The 27,851-nt window shown below is 49.2% G+C and overlaps 1 protein-coding gene across 2 annotated transcripts in view; it reads right to left on the bottom strand.

Moving 5' to 3' along the window:
• The window catches only part of PAPSS1 (3'-phosphoadenosine 5'-phosphosulfate synthase 1), a 266,540-nt gene that overhangs the window by 142,481 nt on the left and 96,208 nt on the right, over positions 1–27,851 (bottom strand). For both annotated transcript variants that reach the window (XM_078676598.1, XM_078676599.1), the window contains exon 6: positions 14,251–14,364. In XM_078676598.1, the coding sequence (XP_078532724.1) occupies positions 14,251–14,364 (114 nt within the window). The remainder of the gene's footprint in view (positions 1–14,250; positions 14,365–27,851) is intronic.

The raw sequence follows: 27,851 nt of genomic DNA, 5'->3' as shown, positions 1-27,851 counted from the left end.
CTCGCCTCCTTGATGATACTCATGCATTCTGGAGGTAGGTTAAGGTATCCAAACTCTAGGACTTCAGGAGCCAGATCGCCAGGTTGAGCTGTCGTGGATCTGGATGCTGAATGTCTCCATGGTTCTGCGTCAAAAGACTGGGCGTGAGGCGCAGTCTTTGATGCGGCACCACTGAGAGTTCGAGGAACGTGGTGTACCAAGCTTGTCGTGCCCACGTTGGAACAACCAGGACGAGAGTCATGGAGTGCTGCCTTAGCTTTCTTGCGACCAGCGGTATTAGAGGGGCTGGCGGAAAAGCGTATGCAAATTTGCCTGACCAGTTCATCCATATCGCATTCCCCTGCGACTGTGGGTGAGGGAACCTGGCGGCAAAGAGTCGGCATTTTGCGTTCTCCTTTGTTGCGAACAGGTCTATCTCCGGATGACCCCACTGCTGGAAGTACGGGTGGAGAACAGAAGGGTGTATCTCCCACTCGTGCATCTGATGGCTGTATCTGCTGAGTAGATCCGCCATCTGATTGTCCTTGCCCGGGAGGTGTTCTGCCATGAGGAAAATGTTCCTCTGAATGGCCCACTTCCACATGCTCTGAGCCAGATGAGACAGCTGTGGCGAGTGGGTGCCCCCCTGTTTCTGAATGTAGTACATCGCGGTCATGTTGTCCGTCCGGACTAGCACGACCTTGTTGCTCAGATGTACAATGAAGGACTTGAGCGCCATGAAGATTGCCATCAGTTCCAGATAGTTGATGTGCATCTTCTGTTGCTGCGTCGTCCATAGTCCCTGCACCGTGTAAGTGAGCACATGTGCTCCCCATCCCTGGAGGGATGCGTCCGTCGTCAGGACAATCTGCGGCACGGGCTCGTGGAACAGTCGGCCCTTGCAAAGGTTGTGTGGAGTCCACCAATGCAGAGAGTCGTATGCCCGACTGGTAACCAACACTAGGTCTGTCAATTGCCCACGAGCCTGTGTCCACTGATTCGCTAAGCACTCCTGGAGCGGGCGCATATGTAACCGTGCGTGAGGGACTATGAAGATGCAGGAGGCCATCATGCCAATCAACTGCATGAACACTCTCGCTGGCAGGGAGTGTCTCGGTCGGAATCGTTGGATCAGTGACTGAATGCTGTCGATTCTGACTTGGTTTGGCTGAGCCATGGCTGTCAGGGTGTTGATCGTAGCACCCAGGAACTGCCGGACATGTGCCGGCTGAAGATGCGATTTTGGGTAATTTAGGGAGAAACCCAGATCGTGAAGAAGGTGAATTGTAGTCGACATGTCTGCGGCGCACTGTTGCTCTGACTTGGCTTGTACGAGCCAGTCGTCTAGGTAGGGGTAGACATGGATATTCTGCCTCCTGAGGTGCGCCGCCACTGTCGCTAGACACTTGGTGAACACCCTCTGGGCCGTAGTGACTCCGAAGGGTAGGACCTTGAACTGGTAGTGCCTGCCTTGAATAGTGAATCTTAGGTATTTCCTGTGTGACGGGTGTAGTGGAATGTGGAAATAAGCATCCTTGAGATCTAAGGTCGCTAAGAAGTCTCCCTGGTTTAGCAAGGGAAGAATCTGCTGCAGTGTAAGCATATGGAAATGCTCTGACAGTATGTACAGGTTGAGGGGACGTAGATCGAGAATGGGCCTGAGAGAACCGTCCTTCTTTGGAATAAGGAAGTACAGGGAGTATACCCCTGTGCCTTCCTCCCCCACCGGCACGAGCTCGATTGCGCCTTTTTGCAGCATCGCCACTACTTCCTGCTGCAATAAGTGCAAATGCTCTGCGGACATAGGCCTTTGCCTCGGTGGGATGTTGGGTGGAGTGGATTTCAGCTCTAGGCAATAACCATTTTGGATCAGTTGACGCACCCACCTGTCTGTGGTGATGTTTCTCCAGACGGGCAGGAACTGCTGCAGTCTCCCCCCGACAGGTGTTAGGTGGTCGGGGGGCAGTGACAGAAAGTCACTGTTTGCTTGGAGTCGAGGTGCGGGAGCTGTTGTTTCCTCTGCCGCGACCTCTGTTGCTGTTATTCCTATAACCTCCCTTGTTCTGCTTAGTGAACGAGGATTGCGCCCCACCTTTGGAGAACTGGGATTGTTGACTCATCTGTCCTCTGGTGACTCCACGTGCACCTGAGCGACGAAAATTGCTGCCACGAAACTGTTGGGACTGCAGGGCCCCCATAGACTTAGCAGTTTCCGTGTCCTTCTTTATCTTCTCTAGGGTGGTGTCAACATCCGGACCAAACAGACTATCAGGATTGACTGGCTGATTCAGAATTGTTGTCTGAATATCCTGCTTAAACCCTGAGATGCGGAGCCAGGCTTGTCTTCTCAGCATAACGCTAGTGTTGATAGCCCTAGCAGCTGTGTCCGCAGCGTCAAGTGCACACTTGATGGCTGCGTTTGATATTAGCTTTCCTTCCTCAATAAGCATTTTGGTGCCTTCTTGGAACTGTGGGGGCAGGTGTTGTATAATCTGTTCTAGGGTGTCGTAGTGCGCCCTATCAGAACGCGCCAGGAGCGCCTGTGTATTTGCGATGCGCCAAAAGTTTGCCGCCTGTGCAGCCACTCTTTTGCCTCCTGCCTCAAGCACTTTGGACTCCTTATCCGGGGGAGGAGCTTCACCCGTTGTCTGGGAGTTGGCACGTTTCCTGGCATTGGCAACCACAAGAGAGTCCAGTGGCAATTGTCCCCGGATGTAGACGGGGTCCGCAGGAGCAGGCCTGTACTTCTTTTCAATGCGAGGGTTGACCACTCTAGCCCTCGTAGGCTCCTTAAAAATGTCTCCAGCATGTTTGAGAACACCTTTCAGCATAGGAAGTGTCTTTACTGTCCTTTCAGATATGGCAAAGGTGTCAAAAAGGAAGTCTTCCTCAACCGGGTCGGCATGCATGTCCACATCATGATTGGCCGTTCAATTAGTGCATGAAAACCTGCTGAGTCCTCAGTCGGGGATGCACGTGCATTAAAGGTCTGCGGGTCTTGGCCCGCACCTTGGGTGTTCTGGTCACCAGTGTCGTCGTATGAATCTGGTTGTACATCAGGTTCATCGATGGGGAAATTGTACTGTTCATCCTCATCATATTCCTCACCCACAGAGTGTTCTGGGGAGGGAGTAGGGCTCCGTCTTGGAGGAGGCTGAATCGGTTCCGTGAGGCCTGAGGCGTCAAGGGGCACCCTCTTCTTCTTCAACGGGATGACGTAGGGGTCCACCGGCTCCGAAGTGATCTTCCGTTTATAGAGTGTCAGCTTGCCGGTGGCAGCATCAATGAAATGCTCTGAATCGTCTACCGATTCGAGTGCACGACGTGGAAGGGGGTCAGGCAGCGAGGAACCCTGTTTCGGAGCCGATTTCGTCGAAAACGCTTTCGGCGCCTCCTTAGGTGGCAAGAGAAAAAGGAGTTTCCCAGAAGGCTTAGCCGGAGCGTCCTTTTGCGGCTGCGGTGATGGCATCGGAGCCGATGGAGCAAAGGCCTTCTCCCTGATTCTCTGCAGTGACTCCGCAATGGGGGACGGTACACTGCCAGTGTGTTTCGCCGCCGACAAGGATGCTTTGAGCGGTCCCTCGGATCCGACGTCCTCGCGGGCCTTGTGCGTTTTGGGCGCGGAAACTGACTTCGGCGCCTCCGAATCTTGAGGCCGGGGCGCAGACTTCTTGTGCGTAGCCTCTTTGGAGCCGACCTTGGCGGGCTTGGACGGCGCCGGAGCCGCTGATCCGTGCCGACCATCTTTCTTGGGGGCCCCCTCCTCGGGCGTCGGTTTCGATTTTGCAGCATCGGAATCGACAGACTTCCTCGGCTTCTGCGGACCGGAGGTCGACGGAGCCGACGGGTTGACGGGCACCGACTTCTTCACAGGCACGGCAGCCATCTTAGGGACACTCGAGTCCATTGGTTTCAGTTTCGATTTCGGGTCGGCCATTTTAGGTGTCGACGACTCCGACGGTTTCAGTTTCAGTTTCGAAACAGCGTGCCCAGCAAGTGAGTCCGTAGCCGGGCCCGAAGGCGGGGCTGTGGCTTGCGGCAACGGGTCCTGGGTAAGGCCGACAGGCGATCCCGTGTCCCGGTCGGTATCTTCGTAACCTTCAGGGCAGAGCTCGTCCCCCGAGCTGTCTGCCGCGGCCCCATAAATCTCATCGTCGTCTCCTACCTCTTCGACGTATTCGAGGACTTGACCCGCGACTCCGTCGTCGTCTCCCGGATCCGCCTCGACCTCCGTCTGTGATGGGGAGATTTGTAGAAGGTGACCCTGGACCTCTTCTTCCGGGTCGCCGAAGATGTTCTCCGGCTCTGGGGCCCCCTGCCTAGCTTCCAAGCGCACCGCGCGCCGAAGCTTGAGAGTTTTCTTGGAGCGGAACTGTGCACAGGCCTTGCACTTGCCGTCGTCGTGGTCCGGTGAAAGGCACTTGTTACACACGGGGTGTAGATCGATGTGTGGGTACTTGGACCCACAGAGCGGGCAGTATTTAAACGGGCTCCGCTCCATGTCCGTAAAGGCTTGCTGTCGTGTCGCGATGAGAAGGCCTCAAAGTGTAGAAAACGAAGAAAACTCCGCTTATTCCGGCTTCAAGAGACGGAAGACTCGAGACCGAGCGCAGACAATACCGACGCAAGAAAAATCGAGGCCTTCAGGCCGCTAAAAGTTAGATTTACTTGGTTCCGACAGTAAGACGTCGAGACCACATCCGAACCCAATGGCGGAAAAAAACAATCTGGGGATGGAGCCGATGCCCATGCGCACTGTAGTCCAGGGGAGGAGCCACCTATCTCAGGATACTTCGAAGACTCTTCCAGGACAACAATGTGCAATCATCCGAGCCCAACACTAGGCGGCGATCTAATGCTAAGATATGAATTTAGCAGCCCACATGCCTCGAACACATGTTTATGTTCAGGTTGGGAGCACAGCTTTTTAAACAAATGTCTGAATTTGACAGGTTTGGGTCCTGCATAACCACAGCAGATTTTCCATTACAATTTATCATGTCTCGTATGGAGACAATTATGAGTCACTTCTACTCAGTGTAGGCATCAGGTATATCAGAAATGTTCAAGTTAATCCACACAACTATGTATCCTGCTCTTTAAACATTAGATATGGAATTCCTAAGGCTCAACCGAAAGAAGGCCATGCGAATATTTCACAATATTTTGTAAAAAGCAATACTACCACTAGAGTTCAAATGAGGACTGGGTTCAAAGTAATTGCATTTTTTTAAAAATAGCTAACTCCTGATAGGTCAGAACCAAAGCTCCATCAACATGGTGGCAAAGAGGAAAGAGAATGGGCAGAAATATGCCCTCAAAACTACAAAGTGCTTTTGGGGTCAATGGATTAAAAAAATGGTCCTATGGGGACATTCTAGAGAAAATGGCAGCAGCTATCAAGGTGCTACGCCCTAGCCTCAGCCCGCAATTGGCACCAATCGTGTGGCGAGCATGGCACAGGCATTAGCAGGCTATAGCCGTGCAGTAAACCCCAAAGATTCACTCTGAGGATTGAGTGCATCCACAGACAAGAGACTATGACATGTGCTGCTTGGAGCTCTGGGCACCACCTCCAGATTGCAGGTAGTCGGTGAACAGTAGTACCAGATGTCGAGGGGGTTTCATGGTGTGCTGGTTACAGCTGATGAAGAACAAGGACCGCTGCCGGATGCGGAAACGGCTAGATGGAGGGGAGCAACCCCTCTTGTGAACAGGGCTTATGCGATGAGGGTAAATCTGGAGTGTGACGCAGGGGGTTGAGACGAGCAACAACCTCAACCCCGCGAGGTATTCGCTTATCTGATATGGACTCCAAAGAGATCATCTATGGCTGTAGACAGTGGTTAATCTTAGACTGTACCCAGAGACAATCTCTTCATATGATATCACTGGAACAATAAAGAAGTCAACTTGACCCCACTGCTCATAAGTTATTGAATAGCAGACCAAAACAGCCAACGCGACCGCACAACCTTGGGGGGCGCGCTGCACTCAAAATTGAACATAGGTTGCTATTGAATGAGGTACCTACTCCAGCCATAAAGCACATGCTCTGACGACAAGCCCAGCCACGATATTCGAGTATGCACCACATGGCACAGCTAAATTGGAATACAGCACTATCAGAGAGGGCTTGAGATGATTCCTACAGGAGAGAGGCACAATCTACAGACATTCAGAGCTGTGGGGTGGGGTGGGCTCAGAGTCAGAAGCAATAGAGCATCACAAGTAGACCTGGAAAGACACATGTGGCCCAAAGCACATCTCACTCTCTCTGTAGGAGGCACAGACTGCTTAGCTGAAGGACAGCTGGGAGGGGAGTGGGGAAGCTTAGTACTGGAGGGAAGAACCACCAGACCGTGGCGCCATAGTGGATCCGGCAACACCAGCGGAAGTCCAAGCACAGGACGAAGCATAGGGAGAAATGGAGGGGTGGGCATAAGGAAGGACATGTTTTCAATGGATGGCTGGAGTGCTGTGTGCTGCACAGGGATTTCGCTGGAACAGTGCAGAAATGGCCTATGTCTGGGAGCGCCCGGAGGTGAAGGTAAGCCATAGAAATGCAAGGGATTCCTGCTAAACTACATTAGTGTGAAGAAAAAGATACAACAAGGAAAATCAAGAGGGCCACTATCCTCATCTGCAGGCCCTATTAACGATCACACTACTGGAAAAAACATCTTTCGGACCAGTGACAGATGTCCTCCAACAGCATGAAGGGCACTTATACTGTGGATATCCACCCTGCATCTATTCAGAATCACACAGGAAGCAGTGTGCACTGAAGCTGCTGGATGCAGCACAGATATCCTGGAGATGTGATCAGGGATAGGAAACTGCCTGAATGAAGTTACAAAGGTAGTGATAGGGTTCAACGAGTAGGTACCTTCTGGCGTGGCAGACTGAAATTTAAGGAGCTTCTCAGATTATGAAATATTAGTATACTCCAAGGGCCAGTGGCAGGTGCTGGGGTAGTGCATCTTTACACATGGGTGCCAGGCAGACAGATGCTAAGGTCCAATTTCCCGGTCTAGATTCACACAGGAAATAGATGGGGCAGAGAGAAGGCTGCATTATTATTGCAATTTACAGAGCCTGGGGGATGGGGGAGGGAAGTAGAGGTGTGAGGACTCTGAAGGTGTCACACGTAGATTCTATGTGAGCACACAGAGGGAGGGTTCCAGGGTCTACTCTCCTTCAGTACAGGGTGAGCAGACAGAAATCCTTAATACTCTGATTGCGAACGTTTTGTCAGTAACAAATGGTTTGAAATCCTCACAGGTATCCAGAACTGGGTGGACTTTCCTTGACCTTCTATAAGCAATTTGAGCACCTGAAGCCGTGAATGCCATTGACACTAAGTGGAATAGTCACCAAAACGATGACCGAAGTAAGGATTTATCAGATCGTCAAGCCGGGAAGGATCCAATGAGCCATTGATCGACAGTTATACGACCTCTGCGATCTTAGATGCCAAGGTTTACATGAAAATATTATCTTAACGGTTGACCGGTAACTGCCAGGTTTAGTGCTCCTGACCAGGTCAGTTTTATAGAACATCAACAGACCGGTGACAAGATTAGAAGGTGTTACACATTACAGATATCAGAAAACATAACAGAAGGGGAATCTGGAATTTTTTATCTGACTCTGGATCCCCCAAAAAGTGAGCCAACCGAACAGAGCTAACCTTTTAGATGTGTGGAGATTTTTTGTTTTTAACCTTTATTTGTATAGGACTACAGAACAACAACGAAGGAGCGTCATTTGCAAGAATGACTACAAAGTGGAGCAAAAGCGGCGTCTTGACACATTGTTTTTGTTGCTTGAAAGAAACCCCAATAGGTTTTTATGAAGGCCCTCACTCACCGACCTGGTCGGTGACATGCTTCATCATTGGGCCCCACCAGGAGTGGCCGAATGCCACCCTAGTGTGCTACAACGCCAGATTACTGCGGAGCTGGTATTGTGAACGTGAAGTGAAAGATAAAATGGCCAATTGAGTCAAAAAAGTAGTTTTATTAGTTTCGCCAATTGGACAGGGACAAAAATAGATAGGATAACGGACGCACATTAAAGGTCCACTGTTATCCTAGTGTGAGGTCGGACAACATGTTTCAGCCTATGTGAAGTGTTCTATCAGGCATTCGTCAGGATCAATCTGGCGTTGTAGCACACCAGGGTGGCATTTGGCCACTCCTGGTGGGGCCCGATGATGAAGCATGTCACCAACCAGGTCGGTGAGTGAGGGCCTTCATAAAAACCTATTGAGGTTTCTTTCAAGCAACAAAAACAATGTGTTAAGACACCGCTTTTGCTCCACTTTGTAGTCATTATTACAAATGACGCTCCTTCGTTGTTGTTCTGTATCCTAATTCGAGGGGAATAGGAGTGTTCTTGGTCTCCCTTCCTCTCTTGTTGTTGCTAGGTATGTATAGGACTAGACAGAGGAACTAGGAGGACCGCAAGCGGCCACCAGAAAAGACTTATGCAACTAGAAGACCTTCGCTATCATGCCTGGGCAGCACCGCCTCCATAAAATGATAATCTTGCCCAAACTGCAACATGTAATCCTTGCGCTCCTGAACCTGGTTTCGAGGGTCAGGGTCAGCCATGCACAATGGTCTTGGATTAGGTTTGATTGGTGCCGGGGGAGTAAGCCTGTATCTTGTGTAAGCAGATTTTACAAAGAGGGGGCAAGAAATCCCTAATCTTAAATTGTTTCTATAGGTGGCACAGCTACATGGCCTTAGAATGTATGCAACTCAAAATGTAAAAAAAACACGGTGCCTCATTCAACACACTTGCAGGAAGGCACCTCAGGAAGTGCGGTTGCTCCCTATGACGCAAAGATGATATGCTTTACGGTGCCCCACAGACAAGGGCAACATTGCAAGTTTGGGAAAGTTTGTATAAAACACATGGGCTGAAGTTGTACCTTCTCCATTTAATCGCTTATGGGGAACTAAAGATTTCTGCATGAGCCCAAACAAGGGGAGTTTAGAGAGCTGGGGGGAAAGAGGAATATCAAACTCAGGAATGTGTTCCTTAAATGGAGCTATAAGGAACTCTGCTTGATGGAAACGGAGTGTTTCAGACACTTTCAAGTCCAGCACTGGCTTTCACACCTGTTCAAAGAGGAGACTACTTAAAGCTCACGCGGTTTGAAGAGCGCTTCAGAGTAAGGCGGAAGGGATGGAATGTTTTGTAGCTATGCAAGTTGACGACTGTTCGGCCAGATAGAGGACATGAGGGCACAGCAGGATCCGGGAAATGTCAAGTAGAGGATTAAGGGGGAGAAGGGGTTTCTAATTTTGACTGAAGATAAATCATAGATATTACTACACTCCCATAAGTGTGTACAACATTTATTATTTTTTTTAACGCAATCACTTGACATGTTGGGGGGGCATGGCGTGCAGGAATGTTAACTCAAGCTCTCTGGTCATGTTCAAAACAGCAGGCTTTTTGACATGGATCATGCATAGAGTACATGCATGCATAGAGTACAGGAGGCTAAGGGCTATGCCGTACTGATGATGTGAGGGCTATGCCGCACTGATGATGTGAGAATACTTGATGTAGCATCCAGGTTGGCCCAAGTGATGTCACACATGCTGTACGTTACTAGCCAAAGAGTCCTCGCCGGATTGGGATATGCGGCAAATCCAGATACTGAGTCGTAAGTTAGAGAAAATATGGTATGCTTAGGCATGGAGAAGATCACATGTGTTGAGGGGTGCCCTAGGCAAATTTGAAGGGACGTACTGATGGGACAAAAGACAGGGAGGGCAAAGAACATATTAAGAATAAGGGATACATGTGGAATCTGCCCTTTTATTGTGAGGTTTGACCTGCAGTATAGGGATTTTAGACCTTTACCAAGGGGCTGTACCCAAACTCATTCTTTATCTTTAATCACTGCTTTCAGGACAGCCAAACTCAAATCCTTACTTCTGGTCCCCGCAGGGATAGATAAGTGGAAGATTCTATTGCAGCAGCGTTGGGTTTAAGGTGTGTAGCACATACACACAACTGATGTTGTAGGTGCATTTAAATGTAAGTTTCAACGCTGAATGACCACAAGTGGCTAAAACAGCAATCAGCCTTCAAATAGCGACACTATGAATGCCGTTCTTAAGGACCCGAGCACATCTGGCCCACAGGCTTCCTGAAATGAACATTAACAATTGAACACAGGGGGAGGAGCCAAGCTCGCGAGCGAAATGGTCGCCTTGTAGCTCGGCTCCGTCAGCCCTCTGGCCTGACTCACATATCCTGCTACATATCCTGCCCAGAGACGATACATTTTAGAAGAAAGAGAAACGCAACACTTCGCTCCCACTCACCATCTGACCTGGAGGCTCCGACTTGCGGTGGATCCGGAGTTGTGCCCTCTCGCGGAGACCGGGGCCTTTGTGGAGCTGAGACCGGGGCTTCGCCTATTGGATCCGGCCTGGCGTTGTGGTGACCGTTGGCCCCGGCCGAGAGACTGCACCACGAGAGAGAGCCACTGTGAGAAATCCCCGGTGATCCTGAACCGGGCCTGCCTTGACGGCCGTGAGGCTGGTGCGGGGCGCGGTGCTCCATGGACTAACCGTGTGAAGGGGTTTCCCCGCCGCCGCTCCGTCCATCGACCCTGGACCCTCGCGCTCGAGCTATACTTTTGAGGAGCGCCGGCTCGAGCATAGGCGACCTTCCGCTTGGTGGGGCTCTCTTTTCTGCACCGCGGTGGTCATTGCCGGGACCCCCCCAGACATCTGTAAAGGCCTACATCTGTGGACTGCTCTGGGGGTGGCGGAGAGTGAAGAAGGGGTTAAATTTACAAAATGGCTGCCGCAGTTTGGAGCTGTGGATTTCCTCCTGATGGCGATCTCCGGTTGCTAGATTGCGCGGAAATATGGCCATGTGGACGTGAGCCTACGATCGGCGACGTTCTTGCTGCCTTGAGATCTTTACACGCGACCTTGGCCCCCGGTGCTCCTGAGGACTTGTCCCGATCCACCGCCATCTTGGGTGAACGCTCCTCCAAGGTCCCCTCTTGCCTCGGTGATATCATTGCCTCACCCCCCTCGATGGCTTCGAAATATGGTGCTGCTATCCACCAACGGATTTGTACATCGGCGGCTTCAGAACCTCCTGTTCGATGTTCGGAAACTGGAGACTTGGACACTGTGCGAGGGCCCGGTCATCCCCGGGTGCCTGAGAAAGATGGCGGACTGCTGCTTGTTTTTACCTTGATGAGGTCTTGTTTCTATTTTGCCAGTATACTCCTGCCTTTTCGAACGACGAGACTGCACTCCTGTTTTTTATTGCCCCTGTTGCTGTTGCTGATATATTTGGATTGCTTACTTGACTTTTTATTCACTTGCTTTTTTATTGACCTTTCTGACCAGCATCTGTATCGTATTCTTTTTCATTTGTGTGCTTGCCTCGCATCGTATTGCACGCTTCAGGCTGTTATTTGGTGGGTGGTAAATGCAGTGAAGAAGGGATTGGGGGTGAGATGCATGGCCCCCGATAGATTATTGGTATACGAATTCATGGCGGAGTTGCCCATATTCATAGTGCTATGAGAAACCTCTCTGAAAGTTTTATTGTGCTCGAGTCTATATCGTTCTGGTACACATGTACTGTAATGTATGGTTGGGTGGAGGGCTGTAGCCGACCGTATTTATTTCTGATCTCATGCTCCTCCCTCCTATTTACTATTTTGCTTCCGTGTCTTTTTTTGTCTTCTGCTTCTTTTCTCTCTTATCTCCACTATATTTCGGGTTCTGGTTTAGGGCGACAGGCGCGCTGTTTGAAGGATAGGCCGTAGCCTTCTGCAGGGGTGCTGGGTGGGATGGGTGGGTTGGGTCTTTTTTGTTGTTTTATTTTTTTCAGTTCTATGGCCCTTTTGTATCTCTTTATGGGGGTGCCGCGTCTATCCTTTGCCTCCCGTGGTATGATTGGGTGGGATATGTGACGTCGCTGTTCCTCTTCTTAAAGTTCTGCTGCTTCCGATGCGACTCCCATGCCCTCATCGTTGCAATTCCCCTGTTCCCCTGTGTGTTCCTTGCTATGGGGAGCTTGTTCCGACGCGGCATTCCTCCTCTTTTAATCTGTGTTTTCTTTCCTTCTTTTCTTCCTTTTCCCTCTTCCTCCCCTCCCCTTTTCTTTTTCTCCCCAGGTTAGTATGGCGGGCTAGTTTTAATGATATTACTATTCCGGCCCCCCTGTTCTGTATCCAAGTACTATTGGGTGGTGGGTACGCTAAGTTATTATTGATTGCATATTGATTTGTGCTTCCTACGTCTGTCCTTCTACCGATGTGTATAGTACTGCCATTTCTACATTGCTGCCCTTTATCCTTTGGCTGTTAATGATTTGTGCGGGGTATCCGGATATTGTTTTGTTCTCGCTGAGCCTGCCATACGCCCTATCGTTATATTATAAAATTAACCTATATTACTCCTGATTGCTGGCCGTATAGATCCTCATACTTCCCCCACTCTTTTAGCGACTATATTGAATGTACAATTTTACTCTGATTCTGTGACTACTATTTTGGAAATTTTTGACTGTTTTACCATGTTGTGGCCGGCCAGATCGGTTGTAGGCCCAGTCTTGTATATCCTTTCTGTACAAATAAAGGTTTAAAAAAAACAACAATTGAACACAGGGTTGGTTGCCTTTGTTGACAATTTCCTGCCACTGTGAAAAGCCAACAGCTGCTAACACAGTCTTTCCTCAACAGTCCTACCACAAGTGTTCTAGTCTCTAGAGTAGGATGTCATTGTGAGGGCTTGATTTTAAACTTTTTAGCTATAAAAGCGAGTGTTCCACAAAAATTACATTCCCACAGATGCTGCTTCGACCATAATTTAAGGATAAAACCCCCTGCGACAGAACTGCATAGGTAGAGGACTGTTTGAGCATGAGTTTTATATGACTAGGGGCAACGTCTTTTTTTTCCGATGGAAGGATTACAAAAATCGAGGAGCCCAATACCTTAAATAAAGCACTTCGCAACAGAAACACATCTAAAGAGGCTCATTTCACTCTAAGAATCTTTATCTTTGGAATAAACACAATTCTCAACATCGGTTCTCACTGCTATTCATTCTTTCACTTGCAGTGCCCAAATTTCTGGTGTCGCTTTCCTGTATCTTCAAAAAAGAGTTCCATCTTGTGGAGATATGTAGAACCCCTTCAGGGTAAACCTATACATCATTGGCTCCCTAGTGTCACAGCACAGACAACAGGCATGTAGCTGGTTTTAGACAAGGCCCAGGTTCAATACTTCAGTGGCATTTAATATTGCAGAGAACCCATTGTCTCATTGGTCTTCAAAAGTTCCTTCAGACAAAAACTGCAAGAAGAAACCTGTTACCATTCTGCAAATAAGCTTTATTAAAAAAATAATAATAATTTAAAGTTCTTCGTGTGCCAAGTAGCTATGCAAAAACCTAGGAGCTTTCCCGAATTCTAGAACCATCTTCATGGGAAAACCCAGGCTTGCATTAAGTTGGCCTAACGGCTAGGGCGGTCGACCACGAATCTGGGGAACTGGGTTCAAGTCTCGGCAATGACGCTGAACATCCTGTGATTCTGGGTAAATCACGTAATCTCCCCGTGCCTAAAAAAAATGAATGAGTCCTCATGTAATGCAACTGGTGCTATGTAAATCGATCTGATACCCGAATCGGGTCAAGTTTACGCGATATAAAACTCTGTAAAATAAAAAAAATAAGGATGGAGGAGAAGCGTGGCTCAATGGTTAGAGTGGCAGACCCTGATGCAGAGGTCTGGCCCGGGACCAGGGTTCAATTCCCGCCTCGACGGCTCTTAGACTCAATTTCCCCAGACCTGATAATTCTCGCCTCGGTGCCTAGTCTAATCATGGGTCCCACTCTGTGACTCTGGGCAATAGCTTGCTTAATCTCCACAACGGCCCCAGCAGCGCTTGGATGCCTGGCTTCACCTTGGGGGTGCCCAGGAGTGGACATTTCACAGGAAAGCCAGGATGGGTTCAATAGCGGTATGAATACAGCGCTATGAGACCTCTGGGTAGAAGTGCGCTATATAAATACAAACACATTTACATAATCGGATTAAATGGGAGTAAGAAGCCCATTAAAAAAAACAGGCGAACCATGCATACATTTAAATCTTGGATGCAACACTTTCCTGTACCCTTTTACGCTCCGCAAAGGTGGATAGTTGAAGGCACCCCATGGGGACAGCGCGCAAGAAAGTGACACCCATCACCTCCCTGGACACTACCTTGTTTATATCCAGCGTGGGCAGCGCCTCGGCGTCGCTTTTGGCCAGCTGCAGCTTGTTTTCTGGAACATACAGCTCCTTGATTTCATACGATGCGTCCACAGGTACGATATCCTACACAGCAATAAAAGAAGAAAGAGATGGAGGAACAGAAAGAGTTAATAACATAGCTCATAACTGCTCTCAGCTGCTGGACAGATGGTTCATCTTTAGTCAAAGGCATGCCTTTTTGTTTTGTTATTGTTTCAGCTCAGCATTAATAATCTTCGGTGCCCCCGGGGATCCACATGTCTTCACTATTAAAACAAAGATTTAAAGGTATCTGAAACTGAATATTTATGCTCCTGGCAGCTAAAGTGGCTGGATGCACACGATTGTCGACATGGAAGCTGCAGAGGGGCAGCAACAGTGCCCTGCCAACCAGCATTATTGTAAATCCAGAGAAGGCCAAAGCCTGGGGGTACAATGAACTTTAATCATACTTCCCCCATCTGAGGCCGAACTATGCATCAAAAGGCAAACTTGAAAAGTCTCCTAGCGTAGGTAAACAGAACCCTAATGCCATCTAAATTGCTCCTTTATACACTACTCAGGAGGGCATACATGTACGCAGATGTTCAATCAATCAATCAGGTCATTTGTAGAGCGCACTACTCACCCGTAGGGTCTCAAGGCGCTGGGAGGGGGGGGGGGTGCCGCTACTGCTCGAACAGCCAGGTCTTGAGCTTCTTCCTGAAGGAGAGGTGGTCTTGGGTCAGGCGCAGATTGGTCGGAAGTGAGTTCCAGGTCTTGGCGGCCAGGTGGGAGAAGGATCTTCCTCCTGTTGTCGCTCTTCGGATGCGGGGGACGGCGGCGAGGGCGTGGTTGGTTGATCTGAGGAGGCGCTTGGGAGTGTAGAAGTTGATCCGGTTGTTGAGGTAGCTCGGGCCTTGGTCGTGTAGGGCTTTGTGTGCGTGGGTGAGGAGTCGGAAGGTGATTCTCTTGTTGACCGGGAGCCAGTGCAGATCTCTCAGGTGTCCGGAGATGTGGCTGCGTCGGGGGATGTCGAGGATGAGTCTCGCCGAGGCGTTCTGGATCCGCTGGAGTCTCTTCTGGAGTTTTGCAGTGGTTCCGGCGTAGAGGGCGTTGCCGTAGTCCAGTCGGCTGGTGACGAGGGCTTGGGTGACCGTCTTCCTCGTCTCGGTGGGGATCCACCGGAAGATCTTACGTAGCATGCGCAGGATGTTGAAGCATGACGAGGAGACGGCGTTGACTTGTCTGGTCATGGAGAGGGAGGAGTCCAGGATGAAGCCCAGGTTGCGTGCGTGGTCCGTCGGTTTGGGTGCGGTGCCCAGGGCGGGGGGCCACCAGGAGTCGTCCCAGGCGGAGGGCGTGGAGCCCAGGATGAGGACCTCCGTCTTGTCTGAGTTCAGTTTCAGGCGGCTGGTCGTCATCCATTCGGCCACGTCTCTCATCCCTTCGTGCAGGTTGGCTCTGGCGGTGGCGGGGTCGTTGGTCAGGGAGAGGATCAGCTGGGTGTCGTCGGCGTAGGAGATTATGTTGAGGTTGTGTTGGCGTGCGATGGCCGCGAGGGGGCTCATGTAGACGTTGAAGAGGGTGGGGCTCAGTGAGGATCCTTGAGGGACGCCGCAGATGACTTCGGTGGCCTCTGACTTGTACGGTGGTAGGCGGACTCTTTGTGTTCTTCCGTCGAGGAAGGAGGTGATCCATTCCAGTGCCTTCTCCTGGATTCCGATGTTGCTGAGGCGCTGTATTAGGGTGCGGTGGCAGACAGTGTCGAAAGCCGCGGAGAGGTCCAGGAGGATGAGGGCCGCTGTTTCTCCGTTGTCCATCAGAGTTCGAAGGTCGTCGGTGGCGGCGATGAGGGCGGTCTCGGTGCTGTGGTTCGCTCGGAAGCCGGACTGTGAGGGGTCGAGGGATCCATTCGTCTCGAGGAAGGCGGCCAGCTGTTTGTTGACGGTCTTCTCGATGACTTTGGCCGGGAACGGGAGGAGCGAGATGGGACGGTAGTTCTTGAGGTCGGTGGGGTCTGCTGTGGGTTTCTTGAGGAGAGCGCTGAGTTCGGCGTGCTTCCAGCTCTCAGGGAAGGTGGCGGAGTCGAAGGAGGTGTTGATGATGTCCCGCAGGTGGGGTGCGAGGACAGCGTCGGCTTTGTTGAAGACGTGGTGAGGGCAGGGGTCAGTCGGAGATCCGGAATGGATGGAGTTCATGGTGCGGATGGTGTCTGCGGTGCTGATCGGGGTCCAGGTGCGGAGGGTGGTGGTGGGTGGCGTCGTTGCGGTTGTGGCTTGCGTTGGTTGGTTGTTGAAGCTGTTGTGTATGTCCGTGATCTTGTTGTGGAAGTAGGACGCGAGGGAGTTGCAGAGTTCTTGCGACGGGGTGATGTCATTGTTTCCGGCGTTGGGGTTGGATAGCTCTTTCACGATGTTGAAGAGTTCCTTGCAGTTGTGTGCGTTGTTGTCCAGCCGGTCCTTGTATGCATTTTTCTTGGTGGCGCGGATCAGTTGGTGGTGTTTCCGGGTGGCGAGCTTGAGGGTGGTCATGTTGTCCGTCGTTGGTTCCCTTCTCCAGGCTTTCTCGAGGGCTCGACAGTTCTTCTTGGAGCTCTTGAGTTCGTCGGTGAACCATGGTGTTTTTCTGCTGCAGGATCTGCTGGGTGGGGTTCTCAGAGGGGCGAGTTCGTCCGCGCAGTCGTTGATCCATTTCGTGAGGTTGTCGGCGGCCTGGCTGGGGTTCGCTGAGTTGGCGGGAGGGTGCTGGCTCAGGGAAGCGGTGAGCTGGTCGGCTGTGATCTTGTTCCAGCTTCTTCGAGCAACCTGTTGCTGGTGGTGGTGGATCGTCGTTCTTCTGAAGGTGAAGTGGACGCAGCTGTGGTCCGTCCAGTGGAGTCCTGTTGCGTGGCTGAAGGTGACGTCTTTGCTGGATGAGAAGACGGCGTCGAGTGTGTGTCCGGCGAGGTGGGTGGGGGTGGTCACCAGTTGCTTGAGTCCGAGGTTGTCGAGGTTGTCGAGCAGGCTGATGGTGTTGCGGTCGTTGTTGTTCTCCAGGTGGAAGTTGAGGTCCCCCAGGAGGATGTAGTCGGCGGAGGGGAGAGCGTGCGGGCTGACGAAGTCGGCGATGTCCTCGCTGAATCGTGTGCGTGGTCCCGGGGGTCGGTAGATCAGGGTGCCTCTGAGGGTGGTCTTCGGGTTGGTGTGGATCTGGAAGTGCAGGTGTTCAGCGGTGGTGAGGGTGTCATCGGTGTTGGTAGTGATGCGGATGGTGTCTCTGTGGATGATGGCGATGCCTCCTCCCGTCTGGTTGGCGTTTCGGTCCCTCCGGGTGATCTTGTAGCCCTCTGGGATGGCGATGGCGATGTCTGGGGCTGAGGAGGCGTTCATCCAGGTCTCGGTGATGAAGGCAACGTCGGGGGTGGTGGTGTCGAGCAGGTTCCAGAGTTCTACGGCGTGTCTGTGGACGGAGCGGGTGTTGAGCAGGATACACTTGAGGTGGGTGCTGCTGGAGTTCGGCTTGGCGGGTGCAGGGAAGGTCCGGATGCAGGAGAACTTGCAGGCGTGGCAGCTGAAGGGTCCGTGGGTGTGCTTCGGGGCGGCTCGGTGACATCCTGGGATGTGGCCGGTGTTGAGTGCGATGAGGTCGGCGGCGCTGTAGGTTCGTCGGGTCGGCTTCCGTCGGTGGGGGCCAGGGGTCCTGGCGCTGGGCGCGGTCCAGGCGCGGACGGGCGCAGACGGGCTTACCTTTGGCGCGCCTTCGGCGCACAATCGGCGCGCCCGCTGCGCGTGCGCACGGTCGCCATTTAAGGCGAAGTGCGCGGGTGGGCGGGTCAGCTGGGAGGCGGGAGCGGGGAGGGAACACAAGGAAAAAAGGGGCGGGGTCGCAAGTGGTGGCGGGAAGCGGGGGCGGCGAGGGAGGCGGGAAACAGGACAGGGGACGGCGAAACAGGCACAAATTCCAGAAAAAAGACGCTAAACACGGGCCAAAAAGACTAGGGGAGAAAAAATACAAGCACAAATTACAAGTAGCGCAAAACAAGGGCAAAGACAAGAGAAACCAAAGCAAGCACAAATGCAGTCAAAACAGGCAGCGAGGCAGCGCACAGCGGAGGGGCACACGCAGCAGCTGGTGGCCGTGCGGCGCGGGGGTGTCCCACAAGTGGGTCACACTTACCTGTGCCGCACGGTCGCCTTTTAAGGCCAAGTGCGCGGGTGGGCGGGTCAGCTGGGAGGCGGGAGCGGGGAGGGAACACAAGGAAAAAAAGGGGCGGGGTCGCAAGTGGTGGCGGGAAGCGGGGGCGGCGAGGGAGGCGGGAAACAGGACAGGGGACGGCGAAACAGGCACAAATTCCAGAAAAAGACGCTAAACACGGGCCAAAAAGACTAGGGGAGAAAAAATACAAGCACAAATTACAAGTAGCGCAAAACAAGGGCAAAGACAAGAGAAACCAAAGCAAGCACAAATGCAGTCAAAACAGGCAGCGAGGCAGCGCACAGCGGAGGGGCACACGCAGCAGCTGGTGGCCGTGCGGCGCGGGGGTGTCCCACAAGTGGGTCACACTTACCTGTGCCGCACGGTCGCCTTTTAAGGCCAAGTGCGCGGGTGGGCGGGTCAGCTGGGAGGCGGGAGCGGGGAGGGAACACAAGGAAAAAAGGGGCGGGGTCGCAAGTGGTGGCGGGAAGCGGGGGCGGCGAGGGAGGCGGGAAACAGGACAGGGGACGGCGAAACAGGCACAAATTCCAGAAAAAAGACGCTAAACACGGGCCAAAAAGACTAGGGGAGAAAAAATACAAGCACAAATTACAAGTAGCGCAAAACAAGGGCAAAGACAAGAGAAACCAAAGCAAGCACAAATGCAGTCAAAACAGGCAGCGAGGCAGCGCACAGCGGAGGGGCACACGCAGCAGCTGGTGGCCGTGCGGCGCGGGGGTGTCCCACAATGTTACATCACAACATACCTGCAAAGTGCCAAAAGAAGCCAGGAAAAGGAGATCAAATTGAAATTAAGTGTACTGGATAGCTCTGCTTTCATAGTTTATAGGGTTTTAAGGTATAGGTCCCTTAATAGAGAAAATCTGAATGTTTCAAACGGAATCAAGATTTGCACAAGAACACAAGACTTGTGGAAATAGTAATGCACTTTACATGGTGGTTCACAGCTAGTTTTGTAAGTCTGCAATCTGTTTTCAGCAACAAAGTGTCCACATGTAATGTAAGGCTATTGTAAAGGTTTACACAAAGGCCTAATCTCATCACTGTCCTACTGTAAAGAACGTGGCAAGCACAGACTGCCAATGGGTACAGCAATGGACTTGTAGTGCCGCCTGTCCCACTGGTACAGCAGGATCTTTGCACTGATCAGCTGGAAGCTGCTTCCCTAGACTTGGAGGAGATCAGTTTGCTATGCATGGCTTCCATAGGAAGGCTCAATCATTTACATCTGATTCTAAATCTTGTAACTCACAGCAATGATGTATCAACAAAATTCGTTACAGATTGTTCCTGTGTCATAAAGGTCTTTCAGATCATACTGGCAGGGCTCTCAGAGAGCCTCGCTGCTTGTCTGCTTCCACAGAAAGCACAGCTGCAGGAGGGGGAAGTATGGCAAGTAAGGTATGTTTTTTTCACATGCTGGTCAAGAAGGACAGGTTATGCTCCCTCATTACTCCTCTGTCCCTGCGTAGCTGTTGAAAGCAGGGGCAAATGATTCTGTGGGCCATATGTAACAAAATTATAGGTGAGTAAAAAGCAAATTAGAGGGCTGTTTATCACCTTGAGGCACAGAGTGATCTCCAAGTCAACTTGAGCTTTGCTCTTGTCTATTTGAAGTCACCCACAACACCTCAGAAGAAAAAAAAAAATCAAGGTTTTTCAGTGTTACCCGTCTATAATTCCATGCGTCAGTGTTGTCTGTAAGTGTAGTCCTGTCAGCAGGAGCAGAGAGTGAGCACCAGTCAGCCATGGTGGCATTAATTGTCTGCACCTGCTGAAGTTTGGGGCATGGAATGGTTGCTGCCCGTGTGCGGAAGCAAGTAGGGGTTTGTGCTGGGGAAATACAACCACACCTAATCTATTAGTGCTCTAATTTCTTGCCACGGACCAGCAATCAACTGCATTTTGATTATCGTTTTCTTTTTAGAGCAAAGTAAAATTTTGAAGTAGTCCCACAGCAGGAAATGTGTAGCTGTGATTAACAAAACCTTAACCATTAAGCATTACTCAAAGCATAACTTATGTGATCTTGCTTGCCCCTTTCTCAATTTCTACTGCAGATTAGTGCGATCAAACATGGACAACTGTATTATTTCTCCTACTTGTTTTGTAGACTGCATGAAAAAAATTAGTAAGGTTGCGCTCTAGAGAGGATCTCTAGCCAATATACAGTCTTCAAACAAACAAAAATATTCTAACTTGTTTTGGTACTCAGATCTGGCACTAGCCAAGACCTGTATAATATACTTTTATAGAGGCTTTCAGCCAGTCATCTTAATCCACAACACTGCTATTGTATCATTTCCTTTTTTCCTTCCGTCCATGACAGCATACTGCACGGGACAATGGGTCAGCCTACTTCAGCCACCGGCTAACTTTACTGTGAGTGACGGCATTCTTCCCTTTCACAAGCAGCGCCATCCCACACAAAGTAGTGCTCTTGGGAATGTGGACTTTACGAGATAAAAATATATTTATGCTTTTTCAAGCACTGACAAAGCAAAGAGAATGACAGGCAACCCCAGACCTATCGGCACTGCCAACGCTTGTCGTAATTCTTGTGGTTCTGCATATGTTCCAAAGTATATGAGGAGTGCACGCTGAGAGTGTGGACTTAAATATAAATCTAGTTCGTATCACATTCAATGCTAATGTTGCTAGTTTTATTTCTGTTTTTTCCAATATGCAGAAATCTCTTGGTCTTTTCTCAGATACCTTAATCAAATAGAGACGGATGCATGTGATATTGTAACAAGGGGTTCGAAATTGGGACTGGTGTTGGCGGTGGGTCAGGAATGAGAAACCCCGCTTGGTGCGCTGTATGCACACCTTGAAAGAGTAGGTGGCGTTGGCGTGACGCTGTATATGCGACAAGACCACTGAGTGTAGGAAAAGTAACGCTACCACTGTGTCCCTGCAGTTTTCAGTCTATTCTGACTGGATTGCATCAGTCCCATGTACCACGGTCCGGTCACTGAACTCCTGGGGATGCGACTGGGGGATTGGACAGCTGTGGGCATGCAGAGTACACATCTCTCTTACCCAGGGCTTTAAGTGGGATGAAAAAACTGGGGGGGGAGGGGGTCTCTCAAAGGGGCGTGGCCAATGTAATTAGGGGGTGGCTTAAAAACACGCAAGCTAAAAACCTGTGCTTAGCATAGTGTGCCACCCGACTTGTATTTTGCTGTTTCTGTTATTGCATCCAGATATACGATACAACAAATAACATTACACCTAGAACAAGTCAATACTATTGGCTTTGTCAATAGCTGTTAGTTGCAAAACAAATAAGCAGCAACTATGGCTTGTGTTTAATATTGAAAAAGCTTTGACTTACAGCCCTGGTGACACCACGACAATGTTGCTGCTCTTGAGTTTCAAAACGAGAAGTGAAATCCAGAGAGAAAATGACTCTTTAAAGGATTTTCCTTCCCCTACAACGCTCACCTAGCATGAAGTAATGCCGTAACTTCTCCACTAGTGAGAAGTAAGCAGTGAGCACGTGCACATGATGTGCCTGGCATCACTGCAGTCTGGAAAAAAACGGACCGCCAGGGCACATAACAGAGCCCGATAGAGACCCCTTTCGAGGCCCCCTTTAAAAAATTGCCGGTGCTCAACACCGGTGAGACCCGGTCCACTTAACGCCCGGCTCTTACACCAAGATGGCAGAAATCCCCTGGCATGCATTGCTCTGGCGTTATAATTTTCAATTGGAACCACTCAAATATATTTCATTGAGGAACGGACAAACAACGACAGAGTTATAGCCAACACGGTCTTTTATGAGCACATATGGTGGAAAGCAGAGCACAGTTCTCAATGTGCAAAAGACACTTACTAAAATGCAGGTGGGACAATATCGTCTAAAGCCACGATGGTGGATATGAGTGTATACTCTTGCTTGATAAATTTAAAAATAGCGGTAGTAAGCGCTATACAAATGCCACAATACAGTAGTATACTATTCAAACAAGTAACTTAAGTATTCGTCTGTTTTCTACAGAATTTCATTTGACTTAACCTGTATGTCAAAACATGTGTTTGGCTGCCATCTAGTGTCCTTTTTAGAAACTACCAGAAATCACATTTTGCTATTAGATGTTAGAAGCATGGCAGCATTTTTGACGTGAATCCTGTAGGTGTAGGATACAGGTTCAGGACACGCAGTTCTTTAATTAATGTGCTTTATTCCAGACGCAGTCCCCTCTGCGTTTGGTGCCTTTAATACAAACTGGTAAATACTTTGTAGCAAACCGTAACCGTGCAGATAAAGCGCATTTCCTGCTACAGCTTTCCCAATACTGTTCCTGTTCGTAAAGTAATTTTGGCTCACCAGAGGCACAGGAAGTAGGGGTGAGGGAGGGGCTGCAGCACCTCCGAGGCTAATCCTGCACATGTCCAGAAGGGGGAAATGAGCAATAAATAAACCTTTACTTTAGTCTTAATTTTGTCGCATTTGCTGCAAGTTAAAATACAGGGGTCAAGTACATCTTCTAACAAACTGCCGCTTATTTTACAAGATTGGGGGTTGTTACGTTTCCTTGAGCGAAAAGCGAAGGTATTTTGCAATGACTAAGTGGCAATCTTCTTGCAGTTCGAGTAATATGAAAGGAAAGGGTGCATGATGTTAAATGAAATGTTATCAAACACACAACATTTAAATACTTGTAAATAAACTTTACAAATATTTCAACCTGTATCAGTAGCAAGAAACCTTCAAATGAGGCAACATTTCCTTGTAAATCTGAGGTGTGATGGAAACAAAGATTTTAATAAGATCAAACAAATCGAGATACTTTGCTGGCGCAAAGCACAAATATGCGTAGAAATCCAATTTCTGCAAGGCACTGTTTGTGCGCTACATGAGTGGAGCAGTAAAGCGGTTTAGCTAATGCAAATTTAGTGGGCATTTCAATGGATGCGTGCTCTATGTAAAAGCAGGCGTTAATCACTTATTATGGGACATGTGCTCCTAAATGTCCCATTGGACAAAGGCTATTTGCCCACCATTTGGTTGGCAAATGGGTGTGGCCAGTGCTTTAAATAAAAATAAATAAGTGCAAGTACTAACCAAATTAAACAGAGGGGGCGGGGATTGGTTGGGGCGAAGGCATTTGTTAGGAGATGAGCATTTGAGATTTTCTTGGTGTGCATCTGTGCACAATAATACAGCAACAGTTCTGCCATCTGTAGAGTAGTTTTTGTCTATGCATGTCCAAAAGGGTAACTTTAAAAGTAACTTTCACACATGGCACATGAAAGATAGTTGGTAGTTTGACATTATGCTCAATTATTAATACTATGGGCAATTTGTGAAAGAAACCGGAGTAATGATAAACTAAGATCCCTTTTTAGTTAGAAGATTGGCAGATCTTGCGGGAACAGAGAAATTGCCTCAGTGCAAGTTAGTATGAGGAGTGATAGTTCAGAAGAGGGAAAGTTGGAGAACGCGGTTGATGAATTAACTCGACAAATGACATTCTGATTGAGGGCAAGCGATTCCACCTAAGTAGGACACACTGAGCTGGCCCTGTGAGACTCAGGAGTCCTGAATGCTTGAGGATGTCCAATAGATTGAACTGTCCTTTGGTACCGATGTGGCTCTGGCCTCACGCTGAAGCCCTACTCACTGGGACAGTTATGGACACAGTCATGAGCATGGAGACAGGGGTACATACTCACAGGTAGGCATATGCATACTGAAGGGGCAGTGGTAATGTGCCACTGAAAGGAGCACAGTACAGGACCAGCTGCTTTGAAGGTTGAAGCTGTGGCACAGTTATTGAGGAGAATAAAACTGCTCGAAAAAGTATGTTTTCCATTTGAAACTGATTTGAAACTGATTTTATACTTGTCTCCAACTCATATAAATGTATGTGGCAGCATTTAAATGGAAATCGCAAAGCGTATGGGGTGCCTATATTCGAATAGATTACCTGCCTCTCTACAAAATTCTTGCAGAACTCCTATTCAAACAGTGAACCACTTAAATTTGAGTAGCTAGAACACCAAGCAACAAAAAAAAAAAGTTTTCTTGATTCACGCTTTGTGATACATGGTGTCCACACACATTTTCCCTCACTTTCTACCTGCTCTCACCATTCCCCTGCTGTCTCCCCTACTCCTACCCATGAAACACCTCTTTTGCATGCCCATTAATCTCACCGCTTGCCTTTTGTCTATTTCACATACGTAAACCTTTTCCCATGCCACTTTCTCATGTCTTGCACGTGTTTCCCTGCTATCTATTCCTCTATTGAAAGTCCCTCTTTTTCTCCTCTGTCCATCTTACTCTCCCCTGCCTGTCCTCTCGCTTCCTCTCCTAAGTTTTTCTCCTCCTTCACTCAGTTGCCTTTCCTCATTCCCTTCCTCTTGTCTTCCTATAGTTTCTTTCATCTTCTTTACCTTTGAGTGCGTCCTCTTTATGCATCACTATCTCCCTCCCTCTCTTCCCTTTTCTCTGTCTTTAATCGGGGCTGTAGTGGAGAAGAGCAGGCACGCCCCTTTCCCCTCTGACAGGCAAGACAGCACTCTGGTTGTGTGCAAAGCTGAGGTTTATACTTGGGTGTAGCCAATATTGGTGCAGTGTCACTGGGTCCTAGGAATTATAGGAGCACAAAGCAGATTAGTGCAGGCTGTCTCTCTCTACCTGATCACAGGACATCAGTCTCTTTCCTTGCTCTAAGGCCTGTGGCATCATAATAGGAATGGGACAAAAACTTCCAGGTGCTTCATTAAGGGACAGTGAGTTTGTGAGGAGTGTTTGCTGCAAATACTAACCTCTGCCAATCCACTGAACCTAAACCTATTTTTTTTTTTTATTTCGGAACTGTTCCAAATATGCAGTGTTTGTTGAATGCATATATTTGCACATATATTGCTATGCGTATGCCCAGGACATTAGAAAAACAATGGCAATATTTTTTTATTAAAATATTTCACCTAATATCTAAAGGTATAAATGTCCCTGATTAGCTCAAACACACATACGAACCCACACTCGCAGATAAGAGTGGTATGCACGAAAAATAGACACACAGATAATCACATGTAATGATACCAATGCACCCAACTATTCGCAATTTTTCCACTTAAATCAACACAGAAAAAAAATATGATAATTTTATTTTCTCAGACTGCGGCATAGGCATGCCTATCAATGGTGCAGCGGGTGCAGTGACATCATCTGTACCAATGATAGCTACACACATGACTATGCTTGCTCACGTGAAGGCTTCCTTCATGTGATCTCTTCTGCTCCACAGCTGTAAAGGATTCTGACTCGAGAGACCAATCTATAGGAGATAACCTATGCAGAACAGAGGGGCAGTCCATAGGTTTGCAGTCATGCCTCCTAGCAGTGTCAGAAGCAGAGAACTCCATTGGAAGGTAGCGTTTTTTTCCATAAATGAACTCCAAAGGCCTCCTTACTGTTCAATGATCTCTGGGAACGTGGAGATTGAGACGTGGTGCCTGTGAAAGGATGGGCCCGCTAACGCCTCGGATCAGGATCTATAGAAGGGCCTTGCAGTCATACAGGTGCAGAGGTCAGGTGGTCAGAGCCTCAGCCAGAAAACCTGTGGCTGCTAAAGTGAATGTTCCAAAGCACAGACAGCATGCCAGAACAGACCAGGATGGGTAGACAGATTGTACATGCAGCAGCCTAAACATTGCACCTCTTCCTAACAGAACCAGAAAATGGGCAATGGTGTTTGTGGGCAGGATGGATATGCAAGACATGTTTAATGTGCACACACTGTTCAATTTTACAAGCAAGTGAAGACACTGTCCTCTCTTTGCAGATTGCAGCTCTGCTGTCTGATCACATGCTGCAGCCAGCCAATCAGGAGACCTTTAGTTCACTCAGACCAGGGGTGGAGCCAACACCTGCATAGCTGCTGTGGCCCAGTGAATACTGGTACTCTCCTTATCTACAGAAAAGCTCCGGTACTCAAGGGAAGGAAATTGATCAGTGCCAGTACTCCAGTGTTTTCCGGCCCATCTAAAGCACTGGGTTTTGCTCATGTACTTTTTGTGTAACAAACTTTATGTACTACGCTTTGTGTAACAAACTTCATTCACATAATGCTGGCGGCGGCCGGACGGACAGCCTTATAATTATTTCAACACCACTGCACCTCAATCAAAGGTGCTAGATAAAACATTTTGTATCCAGATCTCTAGAAAAGGTTGCAAAAAAAGTCAAATTGAGATTTTTGTCCTCGTTGCAATGTTGTATGTCCAAGCAAACCCACTTCATTCTATCTCCTTCGATCCAGACAAATGTTTCTCTCACAAATCACATCGCGAGAGTAAGGGAAACTTGTAATTCCTATCTTGGTTCGTTCCATTTCCCCCTCTCCTTCCCTTTCCCCACTGGGATGTTCTCAATTCAACTGTTGAAGTGAAGGCTCTACAGCCGACTCCAGCTGATTGGAACCGGTGATGGAAAATGAGGTTACATAAAGACTCCTCTTCATTACTCCGCGTCATCTCTTTGTAACACTGGCGACGATTTGGCTATACGGGGACAGCTACACCATCACCCCCAACTAGTACTCCAGTGGCAGCTGTACTAAACACCGTATTCTGTGGTACCTTTCATCATCAGAACAGACCACAAACCTTTGGTGTATGCATTCACCACTAAAGGATCGACCAGGACCACACCCAGGATAGCCAGGTGGATATTATGGCTAGAAAGGTACAATTTCAAGGTACAGTATTTTCCGGGCACACAAAATGTGGTAGCAGATTTTCTATCTCGTGCCCCTGTGGATTATGCCGCCGACACGAATGAAGAAGAAGAGAGTGAAGCTGTACTTAAACGGACGAGTTTAAACAGAATTGAGTGGGAAGAGTGCATGAGAAAGGATGAGGAGATAAAACCCCTTACAGATCCCATAAAGGAAGGGTGGACAGGCAGAAAAGGTGACCTTGCTGCTAGACTGTCGAAGTATTAGTAGGTTAGATTTAAATTGAGCTCACAGGACATGACAGTATACAGAGGGGAGAAAATAGTGCCTGCGGAGGTGGTGAGGGAGAAAATAACGGACCTAGCGCATGAGGGTCATTTAGGACGCAGCCTCACCAAGAATAAAATACATTGAAGTCAGCTGTAGAACCTTCGCATCAACGTAGTACTGGTGGCCAGCTATGGACACTATGGTGGAAGCCAAAGTGAGAGGGGGTTTTAAGTGCGTGAAGAGTGACAAAACTCATCAGATCAGGAAGCCCCCCCCCCTTTCTCCAGTCAAAGTTCCTGAAGCACCATGGACTAAACCAGCCTTACACAGGCCCTTTGAATCTTAAAGTGCTAAAAGAACGCTTTATTCTGGTATTGGTTGATTACCACACGCGTTGGGTCATCACGAAGTGTGTGCATCAGATAA

The sequence above is a fragment of the Lissotriton helveticus genome, chromosome 2_1 (genome assembly GCF_964261635.1).
Source record: "Lissotriton helveticus chromosome 2_1, aLisHel1.1, whole genome shotgun sequence".
Classification (NCBI taxonomy): domain Eukaryota; kingdom Metazoa; phylum Chordata; class Amphibia; order Caudata; family Salamandridae; genus Lissotriton; species Lissotriton helveticus.
This window is presented reverse-complemented; position numbering and strand designations above follow the sequence as displayed.